At 34.1% G+C, this 17,192-nt stretch overlaps 1 protein-coding gene across 1 annotated transcript; it reads right to left on the bottom strand.

Annotated features, from left to right (window-relative positions):
• Window positions 1-1,531: 1,531 nt before the first annotated feature.
• Window positions 1,532-15,803, bottom strand: LOC132758946 (cubilin-like; the record flags this gene model as incomplete). Its single annotated transcript, XM_060750654.1, has 9 exons — window positions 1,532-1,691; window positions 2,646-2,827; window positions 3,870-4,023; window positions 4,640-4,982; window positions 6,809-6,995; window positions 8,142-8,272; window positions 8,957-9,152; window positions 9,854-10,049; window positions 15,613-15,803. Coding segments are annotated over 9 exons (1,740 nt in total), but the record flags the coding sequence as incomplete, so codon positions are not given.
• Between the last annotated feature and the right edge of the window lie 1,389 nt (window positions 15,804-17,192).

Genomic DNA, 17,192 nt, shown 5'->3' with positions numbered 1-17,192 from the left:
ATGATATGATCCACTCAGGGTCATTCCAGGAATATTTTAAACCTATATTCAAACAGCAGGGTATTCACCACTGAAAATTTGTTAAAGATTAAATCAGGGCTACTAACAATTGTAGAACATTTCACAACATGTCAATCTATTCAATGATTTTTAACAGTTATTTTCCAGATTTAAAAAAAAAACATACAACTAAATGTTATAACATATATACTGTACATTGCAGAGGCGTAGCCAGCTTTTTTCAATTGTAGGCACATAAAAGGGTCTGGGGGCTTAGCCCCCAGAAAACCAAAAAACTAGTTCAGATTAAAAAGAGCAAAATGCACGTTCCTAGTATGTTCAAGTAAAAACTATCAAAACAATAATTAATAAACTATGAATTTGATTAGATGCAAACTTTACTGAGGATTGTAAATCAATACACACAACTTTACGGCTTGAACCCACTACCAACCCCATCCTTGCCGCCTGTTTTTATTGTATTTTGGAACTTATGAAAATGGGTCAATTTCTTTGACCAAATTGTAGGCCCGTGCCTTCATGGCCTAATAGTAGCTACGCTACTGCATTGCATTGGTATGACTTAAATGTTAATGTGTACAAAAAGGGCAGCTGAAGGTGTCACTTCTTAGTATGGTAAAAGCATCCAATCATTACAGCTAGTTTTACCTTACCCACTTTATAAATATTACCAAATTATGAAAACTTGTCTAGATCTGCAAGCTTGTATCACTTAAAAAAAGATCTATTCTACAGTCATCACTTGAAAAGAACTTATAACAAATTAAGATTTTATTAAAAAAAGGTCCCCTTGAAATTTAGTGGAACCTTTAAATACACCTAAGACAGGTAAATGGTAAAACTCTGTAGCAAATAAAAAATATAACTTGCTTGAAATTTTTTTATCTCCATTTTAAACAAGTGACTATTTTGAGCAAAGTCGGACAATTTTTTATTGTTCCATTTAAAAACAAACATGTTTGATAACATGAAACATCTGCTCCTGACTGTGTTAAAATTCAGGTTTTTATTGAAAAAAGGTTGTTACGGGATATGTTATAACAAAAGATAAAAAAAATAGGAATTTCAGTGAAAAAATAGGGCATTTTTAGGAATTCCCTTTGAATTTTACATTTTTTTAGGAATTTTAGCCAAACTGAAAAAAATTAGGATTTTTTAGGAATTTTAGGGACGCTGGACAGCCTGCATTTACGACGTCACATCATTAAGTTGGTACCCAGTACTGTGCACACTGGTATTTCACTGAAACAACGTAAGGGGCTTAAATTCAAAACAGTGAAATTATCAAAGTGGTAATTTCAATGTTTCAAACAGTGAAATTACCAGTTTTATATTTATGATATTTATATCTATTTCTATAAATCACTAAAAAGCATGCAATAAAATTCTGTCATAGTCTGTTGTTCATACGATACAGAGTAATTTATGGTAATACAGACTTTCCATTATAGGCCAATTCCCTTTAAATCAAAGATTCAAAGCAGTCTAAAATATAACATTTTGTACAAACCATCTGTGATATATTCCAGCCTGAATCCAGCTGTGGCTACTGAGAAATCCGATACAAACTTTATCCAAAGGTTTTCCTGGGTCGAGACCAATGGAGGCGGGAGATTCATACCACAGAATGTCCCAAGAGAATTTGATGTCACTGAAGCACCATCATTTACCTGAAAACAGTTATTAATAACCAGTCTGGTAAAAAAATCTGTTAATAACCAGTCTGGTAAAAGAATCTATTCATAACCAGTCTGGTAAAAGAATCCATTAATAATGAGTCTGGTAAAAGAATCCATTAATAACGAGTCTGGTAAAAGAGTCTATTAATAACGAGTCTGGTAAAAGAATCCATTAATAACCAGTCTGGTAAAAGAATCTATTAATAACCAGTCTGGTAAAAGATTCTATTAATAACCAGTCTGGTAAAAGAATCCATTAATAACGAGTCTGGTAAAAGAATCCATTAATAAGGAGTCTGGTAAAAGAATCCATTAATAACCAGTCTCGTAAAAGAATCTATTAATAACCAGTCTAGTAAAAGAATCTGTCAAGAAAATTATTTCAATTGCTAACCAGTCTGTTAAAAAAAAATTCAAATTGAAAAGCCGAGTTTGTCAAGAAACAGACCAGTCTGTCAAGATAAAACTTGCAAAACAGAATTTTAAGAAAATAAGACAGATAATTGCTAATCAGTTTGTCAAAATAAGAATGGTAAAATGCAAAACAAAATAACAAGAATCTTGAATAACAAAACTCAAATTGACAGTTATTAAATGAACATAATTTCAATTTCAAAGAACTTTTTTTTTTTGGTTGGGTTTTACTTCTCAATAACACAATATAAGTCTGGTCATATTGTGACTTTCCAGCTTTACTGGTGGGAACACCTCAGGTGCCCCTCTAAACATTTTTTCAGGGCAAAACGGCACCCTGAGTAAGAACCACTGATACCCTTGAAGCAACTCAGGATCAGTTTTCTCACATGAAATGTGACAATTTTATGTTGCGCTCAAACCTTACACTGTGGAGGCAAGTGGTCTAGAGTAACAAACCTTGAACCCACTAAGCGTACGAACACCCCTTAATAAACAATTTAAAGGTTTATAATTGTTCATAAATCTAACCTGTAAATAATCATATTGGCAATTTGGATGGGCCTCGATATTGAAATGTGAGAACGACACGTTGAGTGTATTCCCTTGAGCAGCCTGTACTATCCAGGTACAGTTACGGTTGTGCGGGTATGGGTTCGGGAAGTTGGGGCTCTCAATAACACCGCTAAATCCTGTCAAGGTATTTGAACACACTGAAAATATGAAAAACATGTAAAAAGTAGAATACCTAATGAATTTTAACATAATAACATCTGATTGAAGTTTGAAAAACAATAAAGTGTCAAATTTGAACATAAAAAAAAATATGTTGAAAAAGTTTAAATTGATGAGGTGTCAAAATTTGAACACACTAAAATACAAATGAAATTCAAATCATTTTATGAGTCAAAATTTGAACAAATTAAAACATTAAAGAATTGTGACACTAGCAACCTGGCAAAATGTCAAGGGAAATTGAACATTGCAAGTTGATTTTCTTTGAACTTGCAAAATGTTGCAAATACTGAGATGAAACAAGGTTGTATTGAGATTTTCAGATAAGTCTTTGTTGTCGACTTTTGCATGCTACAAGCTTGATGTTATAGGTAATATTCTACTATTTAAACTTTCAAGTTTATCTTTAGGATAAAAATAAACATAAATGATGATTTTTAATACAGACTATATAATAGAGAATATAAATTGTGAGCTACAATAAGATTTTGTAAGTTGGACTTCCTTTTCTCCTTAACCTTCAGAAACCAAAAGTGATTACCCTTTGCCACCAGAATAGAGCTGGACCAGCTTACACAACAGTACAGTATGACCAAGGTCTATACTGTTGGCAATTCAATTTCTATACTATATTGATATCAAAATCCCATAAACTGTGAATGGACATTTCTATATTCAAGTGTTGGTCAATTCAGCGAGTCAAGGATTGTTCCATATTCAAATGTGGGTATATTCAGAAAGTTAAGGACTGTTCCATATTCAAGTGTGGGTAAATTCAGCAAGTTAAGAACTGTTCCATATTCAAGTTTGGGTAAATTCAGCAAGTTAAGGACTGTTCCATATTCAAGTGTGGGTAAATTCAGCAAGTTAAGGACTGTTCCATATTCAAGTGTTGGTTAATTCAGCAAGTTAAGGACTTTCCATATTCAAGTGCGGGTAAATTCAGCAAGTTAAGGACTTTCCATATTCATGTGTGGCCAAATTCTGCAGGTTAAAGGTCAAGATGTGAATTATACTTACAGCTGGCATAGAAAGCATGGAATCCTCTCCCTGACACAGAGTAGTCTGTCCTGTACTTCACCCATAACACATTGCCTGACGAGGTCACAGGATCGGGATTAGTGTTACCACAAAACTTTCCAAGTAAACTACCAGCAGAGCCCCCTTCTCTGACCTAGATACAAAGATAAAATAAAACTGTTACAGGTATCTAGCAAAAAAACAAAACAATGCTAAACGAAATGCCCCTCAGCATCCTTTTAGAAAAATTACGAATAGTTCCAAATCAAGTTTGCCCTTATAAATTATCATCACTGTTTTATTGTTACCTTATCTAATTTTTTATTCATTCATAAATTATAAAACACCAAAAATATTTTCTATACTTTAATCATAATTTGTTTCAGTACGTTATACATATATTTCATTGCAGAATCGTAACTTATTAAGTTCCTGGTAAATATACATACAGTCATGTATTGTTATTATGAGACAATTGCTATAGATCTGGTTTGGAATTAAACAGATCGTTAAAATAGAGAGAAAGTGAAATTGTTGCAGGCTCGGTTTGATTGAGCCAGTTCATGGATGGTACTGTCAAGTGCAAATTACTGTCCACGCCCCCTAGCACCGGCTTAAGCACTGGCGTTAAGTTCTGTTTTTTTGTTTTGTACATAAGTAACGTAGAATTATGTAACAGTGATGACTGTATTAAAACCGAGATTATCAACAATTGTACTAGTATTCCTATAATTTCCTACATGAAGGTCTGAAACGCTCAAATACCCTACCTCTACATAATCGTAGTTACAGTTGACATGAACTTCGATGTCCATGTCAATGAAAGTAAGCTGCACCCGACTTCCTCTCGACACAGTTATTGTATAGAAACATTCTGCATTATGACCATATGGATTTGGATAATTGGGAGAAACAAAACTTCCGGTGGGCGTTGTAAGGTCGGCCCCGCATCCAGTTGCCGTCGAGTCGTAAGAAAGTCTGAAGCCGGGTGCAGATAATGACTGATCAGTCACCAACTTTATGAACATTCTGTTACTATGAGATATGATAATCCTATCAACTGATGTCCCACAATACTTTCCAACCAAAGGCGAACTGGGGAAACCACCATTTCTGAAAATTAATATATCATATTAAGGAAACTATAAAATTACATTGCCTCTTTTTTGTACTTTTAATCTTCATGAAATTGTATATAATCATGTTGGTATAGAAGAAACATCCCATACTTTACAACAGTTATCAGTTTAGAGACAATATAGCCGTTAATTCATGCAGTGTGACAACAGATTATTTTATTACCTAATGCCTTCTATAAATACAAATTCAAATTTACAACTGTGTAACAGAAATCTTGTACATGCACAGTGATGAAATGAACTGTTGACCGGCTGAATGGAACAGTCCTCGGTATCAGGGACGACAATTGGAACTGTTGCCCTCAGCCTTCATTTCGTCCAAGTGCAACAGTTCCAAATGTCATCACTGATACCGAGGGACAACAGTTTTGACTGTTCCACAAATACCCATAAAATAACTGTATACTGTTGCTTACCAAACTACAGCATTTGAACTTTTGACAATTTGCTTTCATCAAAACAGTCCATTTTGATATCAAATCAGATAAGTACATTTTAAAACAAGAGGGCCATGATGGCCCTGAGGTCGCTCACCTGTATATAGCCCCCCCAACCCCCCCCCCCCCAACGTTGCAGGGCCAATTTAACCCAAGGGCTTTTATTTGCACAAACATGGTAGACACCCATAAGAAGATGTTTCATGCTAAACATCTAAGCTCTAGCTCATTGGGCTTTTTAAAAGAAGATTTTTTTTAAAGTTTTTACTATACACATATAGTTAAAAACAATGACACCCCTGGGGCCGGGCCAGTTTTGATCCCAGGGCTTTTATTTGAACAAACTTTGAAGACACTTACTAGAAGATGTTTCATGCTTAATATCTAAACTCTAGCTATTTGGTTTTTTTCAAAGAAGATTTTAAGTTTTTGCTATACACATATAAAGAAAATCAATGACCCCCATGGCGGGGCCAATTTTGATCCCAGGTCTTTTATTTGAACAAACTTTGTAGACACCCACTTAAAGATGTTTCATGCTTAATATCTTAACTCTAGCTATTTGGGTTTTTTCAAAGAAGATTTTTTAAGTTTTTGCTATACACATATAAGGAAAATCAATGACCCCCGAGGCGGTGCCAATTTTGACCCCAGGGCTTTTATTTTAACAAACTTGGTAGACACCTATTAGAACATGTTTGATGCTAAATATCTTAGCCATAGCTTTTTGAGTTCTTTAAAAGAAGATTTTTAAGTTTTTACTATATGCATAAAGGGAAAATCAATGACCCCCCGGGGCCGGGCCAATTTTGACCCCAGGGCTTTTATTTGAACAAACTTGGTAGACACCCATTAGAACATGTTTCATGCTAAATATCTTAGCTCTAGCTCTTTGGGTTCTTTAAAAGAAGATTTTTTAAGTTTTTACTATATGCATATAGGGAAAATCAATTACCCCCCAGGGCGGGGCCAATTTTGACCCCTGGGCTTTTATTTGAACAAACTTGGTAGACACTCACTAGAAGATGTTTAATGCCAAATATCTAAGCTCTAGCTCTTATGGTTTTTTAAAAGAAGATATTTAAAGTTTTTTCTTTCGGTTGCCATGGCAACCAGAGTTCTGCATGGAATTAAATTCTTTTAACAATTTCTAAAGGTGACCACCAAAGGAACATTCCTGTGAAGTTTGGATGAAATTGGCTTCGTGGTATATGAGGAGATGTCATTTAAAGTAAAAATTTACGGACAGACGACGGACGGACGGACGACAGACGAAAAGCGATCACAAAAGCTCACCTGTCACAAAGTGACAGGTGAGCTAAAAAAGTGGGATAAATGTTGAACATAAGAAAACCCCACTTACCTGATTTCTAGGTAATCATAGTTACAATTCGGATGACTTTCCAAGTTGAAGTCTGTTACATTGATAAGAATCTGGTTCCCTTCTGGTGCTGTTATAGTCCATGTGCACTCTCGTTGATGTGGATAACCGTTGGGAAAATTTGGACTTGTAATCACCCCAGTGGCATCAGTATAATCATTGCCGCATACTAAACAAAGAAAAACTTAAAATTGCAATTCAATGCCATAATTATGTTTAACAAAGAAGTTTTAATTATTGCCACATACCCCCAACATGATCTTAAATGAATGACCTTGAAAAATTAAACAACTTTTGAGTGTGATAATTTTTTTTATTTAACTTCAGGTTGTAAAATTTTCAGGCAAGCTACAGATTATGGCAGTCTCAGGCAAAACACAGGTTGCTACAGTCTCGGGCATGCCATAAGTAGTATTTAAGTCTTGCCACAGATAGTAATAGTCTTAGGCAATTATGCCACAAAAACTGACTCAAAAATGAAAAGCATTGAAACTCTTATCACTCAAATCGAGCTTACAATAGCACAAAATACAATATTCAAATTTATTTTTTAAGAGTATATTTCACAATCTCTTTAGAATATCTTTTTGTTTTAAGTGCCCCAGTTGATCTATTTAAGAAATTCCAATTTTATGTTTTAAGGCTTTTGGACATGAGTGGAGTTCCTTTAATAGTCTAAGACATTCCTCATATTGTAACAGTCTCAAATATGCCTCAGTTTTTAACAGTCTGAGGCATTTTAACAGTCTAAGACATTCTTCAAATTGTAAATGTCTCAAATGTGCCTCAGTTTTTAACAGTCTGAGGTATTTAAACAGTCTAAGACATTCCTCATATTGTAAATGTCTCAATTGTGCCTCAGTTTTTAACAGTCTGAGACATTTAAACAGTCTGAGATATTCTTCAAATTGTAAATGTCTCAAATGTGCCTCAGTTTTTAACAGTCTGAGGCATTTTAACAGTCTAAGACATTCCTCATATTGTAAATGTCTCAATTGTGCCTCAGTTTTTAACAGTCTGAGGCATTTTAACAGTCTAAGACATTCCTCATATTGTAAATGTCTCAAATGTGCCTCAGTTTTTAACAGTCATGTTAACATAGTTAAGATGAAATATTGCTGGTTTCAGGCTATTTTATTAAGAGGACCTCAGGTTTTTTTTTCCACCATAATTTCAGACAAAAATAAATCTCTTTGGACCACTGTAAACTTCAGCAACAAAGCGCTTTAATACAATGTGTATATAGTGAAAAATTAGCAGAGCAAAAGGTCAATTCATTTAGAAGTTTCAAGGATGATTCAAGTTTAGAACTTACATGTAGAAGCATTCAAGGCAACATACGATGCCGAGAAACCTTCTGTTGATACACTTTCATCGGATATAAACTGTATGGTCATCATGTTGTTGGTTGTTGTGGCAACAGGTGGCATGGATGAACCACAATACCTGTAATATTGTACAGTTATTATAACAGTCCAAAACAAGTTGACCTATTAGGCATATAAATTTGAAAGAACAATGTAAATTTTGAATTGAATGCAATTTTATGGTTTTACATACATTCATACGGCTAAATTCAGTTTGATTTCAATATATTTTTTCTTTCTTGATTATAATAAAAGCCTCCATTTTATTTCAACTTATCTAGAAATTTTCTAAGCCTAATCTCAGATCTTCTGTATTTGATTGGTCAAAAACCAGCACAGAATGTGCACTGACCAATGAAAATTGAAAATCCTGAGATTTGAAACAATGTGTTTAGATCAATATTTTTTCATTCCCCCGTACTGATAAAATACGACTTAAACACAACAACGGCTTTCCTCAGACCTTCAATGTTCTCGGGCGAAGGGAACTGCTGGGTTTTTTTGGGGGATTTTTTACTTTGGAAGGGTTAACATAGCATTCATTCATAATGGGTTAATAACTTTTTCCTATAATCAATTCATTTATATACATGTAGGTGTCAGGGTTAAATCATTTTAAGGCAAGTGACTTATCTTCCACCAAGGCTGTAAAATGTCATTTTATAGCACACTGGTTCAAAACACTAGAAATCAAGTTGTATATGCAAGAATTGTGGTTATTCAACAAAAGACGTGCTGCAAAATATATTAAATAAAAACTAACCGTCCAATCAGATTGGACTCATCTGTGCTGGAACCATCGTACAGGGCCACCGAATCGTAGATACAATTTGGATGCTGCTCTATACTAAATGTATGAAAGGTAAATCGCACCACAAGACCGGGCTGTACTAGAATACTCCACGAACAGTTCACTCCATGTGGATATACATTAGGATGGCCAGGAGATTGAATACTTCCTGTAATATTTACATAAATCTGTGTAGTGTTTTCATAATAAATGTATAAAAGTCACATCTGAGAATCTGTTTTCTTTACCTACTTGTTTTTTGGAAAAGCTTAATCATGCCTGGGCATTGTCCTGTAGGTTATTATATCATATGTAAACTTTCTGTACCTACTTACCTTTGTTTTTGTTCAAAGGATTGTTTAAGAAATTCCAAGTAAGATATTTAAGGAACTGATTTCTGACAAGATTTCTGACACGATTTGAGTGATATTTGAAATTTTTTTAGTGAATAAAGGGGGATAATTATGTAAAAATATAGCAGGTTAAGCGCCCATCATGAATCAGAAATACTTTTATTTTTATTCCTCAAAATGCTTATATTTTTGGAGTCTTGTTATAGTTTCCAAAAAGTTAGCCATTTACCAATTACCTGAACCTTTTTCTTTCGTCTGTTATTTTATTTTAGCGATAAGTACAATATAGTGATTTAGCGTTTATATGAAAGTCAAAATACTACTTTGTTTACAACTTTGCTACTGAAATGACAATCTCGCATAAAGCACCACTTCTTTTAGGTGGTAGGCATGTAACATGCTCGTAAACCATTATTTAAATAATACAAAACTCTTGTTTGCATATCATAAATAAAGAAAAATCTATTTGTTTTTGAGGCATAAAGATTAATAACCCAACCTAAGTATTCACACATACCTGTTTCATCAGTGAGTTGGCCTCCACATCCGCCCTCGCCAGCTTCGTACGTCGCCTCAAATCCTAGGTTCTGAACCGACCCGTCTGTAACAAACTTTAGATACATAAGATTTCCGGTTGTTGTCTGAGGGTCCGGTACTTGCGGGCCACAAAATGTTCCCATTACAGGGGAACTACTTGAACCTCCATCCCGAACCTGGAAAACAAAAAAAAAAATTTTTCAGTGAGCTTTTCATTTCATTGTATCATGCATACAATAATCTATCAACATGGCCGTGCCCATCTCAGTTCTTAATGGTAAAACAATAGTCTGAATAATGTAGATTTTTCTAAGTTCAAAAAGGGCCATCATTTTGTCAAAATTCATGTAAGAATTATGGGCCTTGGTCACTCAGTAATCCCATTCATAAGTTAGAATTATAATACATAAAATTATACATAATTAATTTTGTAAAAAACTTTTATATGTACGACAAACTACAAAAACATGCATAAGGTGTTAGGAGAATGTGGAAGTCTACCTATATGCATTACATATGCACGTATAACATAAAGTATATATGTTACTGGTGTAAATTATTGCAAACGCCTTCTCACAAATACCCAAAACAATGCTTCATAATGTTATATGTTCTTAATAACGCTGGAAGGAAATGTTGGGCAAAAAGTATTAAATTACTTTTATTCAAATATAGATTTGGATATACATGGAAATCACAAACTGTTGGTGAATATAAATTGTTTAGATTTTACAGGCTGATAGATTGTATTGCTCAGAACTGGCATGATAATGTAAGTAGCTCAAGTCCGTGCCTGGTCATTTAGAATAACCAATTTAAGAGTTTTATTATTTGTTTGTTTGACTGGGTTTTTTTCGTCACACAAACACAGTATAGGTCATAAGGCGTGGATGCGCAGGCTGGTCTGGATCTATGCTGGTCGCAAACCAATTATGTTGGTTTTGTCGTGACGCGGCTCATATAAATGTTACTGTTATATTGACATAACCATTTATGAATGCTGTTTTAATGGTTTGATATAATCATTTTGGGCCAGAGGCCTTTAATTATGAAATAAATAGTTGAGTTGTTTATTCACTGTATAAATTTATTGATAATTATGATAATTATTATATGTTGCCTTGGTTATCATAATTAACAGATTGGCAATCCATATCATCGATTGAAATGCTGTTAAAATGCTGTTTGTTTTTTCAGCCTGTAGATAAATTGAAATATCCCACTCGGCGGAATCGGTTGTTTCAGAAGGTCTGTTGAATTGGATATAAATAAAACCCCTATGTTTCAGCAGTTTATGTTTTAAGAGAGACTTACATTTTTCTGTTACCATGGTTTCATTATTGTCCGTAATGACAGTTACCTTAGGAACATCTTTTTTAACCTTTTATTTTTTGAACAAAATTTAAACCTTATAACTCAGTGCTTAACAATATCTTGTGACACATTCTGGAAAAATGAAAATCCCTCAAGAAAAATGAACATAAAAAACAAAATCAGTTGGTGAAGATTACAGATATCAAGGGTGTGACAGTGTTTTGTCATGAGATACAAGATCTGACAGTGGTAAGTAACCTCAGGGCCACATCTTATCAACAATCGAACAATTTAAAAAATCCTACGCCAATGGAAATCTGCAACGTTTTATAAGACACCATCAATATAGTATGAGTGACATAATGACAATCATACAATAAAAATGGATGTACAAACATTGATATGAAAAATAAGCACTGCCCATTTTACCAGACTTTTTCCAGTAGCTTATATTCTTATTTTTACCAACTGGTCTTCAAAATCTACGATGTTATCTCATATCCTTGCAAGTCTCAATTCAAGATGTAATTTTTATTTCGTTTTCAACTGCGAACAAAATAGATAGCTCATAGTTAAGTACCAAATTTATGAAATGATGTCATAATTTGTTTCAAAATCATTAATGTCCACATCATATTATAAACATAACAAGAGCGATCAGTGATCACATGTGTCGCCTCATGATGGCCAATTTCATGTTGGGACAAGTTTTGTGACAGACGGACAGTGTACAACTAGACTTGGTACTGATATTTCCTGTAAAGTTTGGATAAAATTGCACCAGTAGTTTATGAGGAGTAGTCTGGACAATATTTTGTGTATCTGGCAACACACAGAGAAAACACCTTTTTATCAAAGGGCCATAACTCTGCCAAAAATCATTCAACCAGAAAACCCGTGCAATATGCGCAAGGACTTGAGCTACAGATCAATCCTGTAAAGTTTCATTGAAATTGCATTAGTGGTAAAAGAGAAGTAGTCCGGACAAACTTTAAAAATAAAAATTATCAAAGGGCCATAACTCACAACAAAAATCATTGAACCGGAAAAAGCTGACAATATGCACAACTAGACTTGGTACTGATCATTCCTGTAAAGTTTGGAAGAAATTGTACCAGTAGTTTATTAGGAGTAGTCCGGACAAGCTTTTGTGTATCTGGCAACACACAGAAAAAAACACCTTTTTATCAAAGGGCCATAACTAGGCGAACAAGAGCGATCAGTAATCACATGTGTCGCCTCATGATGGCCAATTTCATGTTGGGACAAATTTTGAGACAGACGGACAGACAGACGGACAGTGCACAACTAGACTTGGTACTGATCATTCCTGTAAAGTTTGGATAAAATTGCACCAGTAGTTTATGAGGAGTAGTCCGCTCAAGCTTTTGCGTATCTGGCAACACACAGAAAAAAACACCTTTTTATCAAAGGGCCAAAACTAAAAATCATTCAACCGGAAAACCCGTGCAATATGCGCAAGGACTTGAGCTACAGATCAATCCTGTAAAGTTTCATTGAAATTGCATTAGTGGTATAAGAGAAGTAGTCCGGACAAACTTTAAAAATAAAAATTATAACAGGGCCATAACTCTGACAAAAATCATTGAACCGGAAAATGCTGACAATATGCACAACTAGACTTGGTACTGATCATTCCTGTAAAGTTTGGATGAAATTGCACCAGTAGTTTATGAGGAGTAGTCCGGACAAGCTTTTGTGTATCTGGCAACACACAGAAAAAAAAACCTTTTTGTCTAAGGGCCATAACTCGGCCAAAATCATTCAACCGGAAAACCCGTGCAATATGCGCAAGGACTTGAGCTACAGATCAATCCTGTAAAGTTTCATTGAAATTGCATTAGTGGTATAAGAGAAGAAGTACGGACAAACTTTAAAAATAAAAATTATTAAAGGGCCATTACTCTGACAAAAATCATTGAACCGGAAAATGCTGACAATATGCACAACAAGACTTGGTACTGATCATTCCTGTAAAGTTTGGATGAAATTGCACCAGTAGTTTATGAGGAGTAGTCCGGACAAGTTTTGTGACGGACAGACAGACAGACAGACGACGGAGAAGTGATCCCTATATGTCGCCACTACTCCGTAGAGGCGACACAAAAATCATTCAACCTGAAAACCTGTGCAATATGCCCAAGGACTTGAGCTACAGATCAATCCTGTAAAGTTCATTGAAATTGCATTAGTGGTATAAGAGAAGTAGTCTGGACAAACTTTAAAAATAAAAGTTATTAAAGGGCCATAACTCTGACAAAAATCATTGAACCGGAACAAACAGGCTATCTGATTTTCTTGGAGAACTTGTAAATGCTTTGATCTATTTACTTCTTTTCACTAGATTGTTATCAAATAACTGAGTAAATTATTTCACTAAAATAATAACAGGCATGTTTGTGCAAATCTGACTTTGACTTTGAAACTGAAATTATGGTGAACTTTTGAATTTGACATTTCATGGAAAAAAGTGCAGTAAACTTTATGTGATTCATATGTGTACTTTTAGATTGGTTTTTAATGTGTGCTTCATCTGTGTATTTTTATATTGGTTTTTAAAGGTAAGGATCTTATACTATTACATTCTGTTGTATCTATTATTAAAGGATAATAATCTCAAGTCGAAAAAAAAATGGCCACCATTTTCAGGGGCAGGGAAATTTGATTTTAAGAATTATTTCTTTGAACAAAAATGCCCCTTTCTATAAAAATTGCCAAGATCCGCCCTTCCAGCCTATATCTGAGCCTCCCCTGACAAAATTAATATCAAAAGACAGTGGTATGTTATTCACTATATATCAAATAGGACATAAATTCTAACAGTAAAGTTGATAAACACTTAGGCTTTCATTTGCACCACTAATTCTTTAATATTTTTCTGTAGAAAAAACTTTTTGATCCCTAAATTTTTTTGTAACCATAGCTTTGATAGATGTACTACATTACAATAGTAAGCGTTGACCCCACAGCACTACACAAAGGCGCACAGAGATGAAAAAAACCATTTATCAGTCATTAAGATTAAAATTTTCTCCAGAATTATCAAAAATTGTAACAATTAAAGGTCCATGTGTGACATTATGTTTTATATTAACAGGCAAATAATACAACATCTTCAGACATTTAAAAAAAATACTGTGAGGCAACTGTCTTTTCAGATCTGTAATTTGTTTATTCCAAATACATGTAGAATGTCACAGAATAAAAACTTACCCAGGTGAAATGTATCATGTTTTATCAGGAAATAACATGAACTAACATGGCTCACAGGTCATGCTTAGCCATGGTTGACCGTGTTATGTTAAATGGTCGCAAGCATGGTTTCTGACCATGGTGTGACTATGGTCATTAAGGTTACTGACCATGGTTTATTGGAAATGTCAATCTGTATATTTAATTTGTTGTTACTTAGCAACATTTTTTAATTTCTACCCAGATGTACGTAACATTACTTTGATGATTTATAATATTTATGTATATGTAATTTCTTTGACTGTAAATTAGAAACAGTGGCATTTTCCAAAGACAGGAAATTGATCTATTAATTATGTGTAGAACAAGGTTTTCAATTTGAAAAAGGTGATAACTGTTTCAACATTTGAGCCGTGTCACAACAAAACCAACGTAGTGCGTTTGCGACCAGCATGGATCCAGACAAGCATGCGCATCCTCGCAGTCTGATCAGGATCCATGCTGTTTGCTTACCAACCCTATTACAAGTAGAGAATCTGATAGCGAACAGCATGGATCCTGATCAGACTGCGCAGATGCGCAGGCTGGTCTGGATCCATGCTGGTCGCAAACCCAGTATTTTGGTTTTGTCATGACACGGCTCATTTATTTTGTCTTAACTGCTTATAATTTAATGTAGTTTACTTGACTTGATGCTAGTCACTGAAATATACATGTATGATATTAAGTCAGGGCTTTTCTTTTTCTATAGCAGGGGCCATTTATACAGACATATTTCCCCAAGAATTTTCTTTAAAATAATTCAGATTTCCAATAAAATTCAATTTACATCAAAAAAATGTTCCCCCATCTGCAAAAATACCTTGTTATTTACATCCAAATTTTCCTTTTCCCTACTTTTGAAAAAGGCCCGATTAAGTTAACATTAAATGTTATGAAAATTGACATAGAATATCTACAAATAGGAAGAGAGCCACATAAAGTTCAATATGTTTCTTAAGATATACATATTCTATTTAATTCTTAATTTTTCAACGCAAGAGTTATGGCCGTTAGCTAAAGTCAGCCTAAGCTGTCAATTCAAAATTTTATTTCATTACTTACATTATCAGAAACATAATTTTAAACTGGTAAATAAATGAATGACCTTCCCAACGCCATCAAAATTTTAAAGAAATTGGCACCCAGCTTATTATTATTCTGCAGCCTTACCTCTAAATAGTCATATGCACAATTTCCCTCAGAGGGTCCTCCCTCAATGTCAAAGGTGTTGAATGTCAAGGTCACCCTAGTTCCAGCTGGCTGATTTATGAAATATTCACACTCCCTGTTACTGGGATAAGGTTCGGGGAAATAGGGAGACCGGATCATTCCAGTTGGTGAAGTGAAGACTCCTCCACAGGCTGAAAAAAAAAGCCAATAGGATAATTAAGAAATAATATCCCAAAAAGTGATTTTATCATTTTATAGATTTTATCATTTTATTGATTAAAACACTGTTTGGAGTTCGGATGCGAGTAATTATATCACAAGTTATGATGCTGCACATCCAAACAACAATAAAATCACTGATTTAGATATATAATTTGGATTCCAATAAATAAATGCTGCCGTACCTGATATCAAGCTATATTTTGCTTGATTTGTTTCTGTACTTATTTTCAGCAAGTTGCATTTTTAATGTTTCATCACAAATTGTCTAAATAGAGATCCTCAACAGTGATTTTGTTGTATATTTACAGACACTTAAGTTCCTTCTAAGCATGTTTCATAGGGAAAAACACGGGCCATGTAGGAACATATTACGGATACAAGTAAAACATCTTTTTAATGAGCAAATGACTGATACTGACAATAGTACATTAACATAATGCTTACATCACAGTCAAGGCAGGTATGGGTGAACCAAAAACTGTACCATTTCCACAATGGCATGTTACGTATTTGTTGATTGAATACTATCTCATAGTCATATCTATACTTTAAACATAATCATTAATTAACTTTGCTTATTTTCTTTTTAGAGCAAGGCCTTTTCCTGCTTAAGCTTACTGGGTCTATTTTTGTGAAAAGGTCCCTGGAATAATTTGGAAAAAATATATTTGGCATTTTGGGGAATTTGAGAAATCTTAAAAAGTTAAAATCTTACTCCTTATCACCTTACTCCTGACTTCTTAGATTTTAGAATTAGTTTTGTTGATAGAACATACTCTTTTTGTTCTAAATATAAACACCTTGGGAAATTTAAACAAAAGCTGTCAGGAGGACAGCATACTTGACTATTCTTAGAGCTTGATATTAAAGCACCAGTATGGATATTATACGACTTTTTAACGTCAAAAAGGGCCATCATTCTGTCAAAATCCCTGTTAGAGTTATGGGCCTTGGGGCAGTGACCTCCTATTGTAGTCTCAAATAAGTGTGTTTCAAAGTTTCAACCCATTTCCTAGTAGTTTTGGAGATACCAACTTGCACACAGAAACTTAATCAAAATTAAATGATGCAGACATGTGGGTGAGTACAATAGCTCTCCCTTTTCTTAAAATAGTCACACTAATATGTTTCAGGAAAGTTGCAAAGTCTTTGGGCAAATCCCACTTCCTTCCAAGTTCATAAAGTTCTGTAAAAAACAATATGACTTCAAGATAAAAGAAATGCATTTTCATGAAAAACAAGGCTTAAATAGCAATATTTTTATCAAACAGAATCCATAATGATTAACGTCATGTGATTGTATTATTAACATATAAAATATCCTCAGATCAATATGGCAATCAGTATGGCATTTAAAA

Source organism: Ruditapes philippinarum, unplaced genomic scaffold (genome assembly GCF_026571515.1).
Source record: "Ruditapes philippinarum isolate M1 unplaced genomic scaffold, ASM2657151v2 ctg17939_1_1_1_1, whole genome shotgun sequence".
Lineage (NCBI taxonomy): Eukaryota > Metazoa > Mollusca > Bivalvia > Venerida > Veneridae > Ruditapes > Ruditapes philippinarum.
Note: the sequence above shows the minus strand (reverse complement) of the source record. Positions and strands in the feature narration are given on the sequence as shown.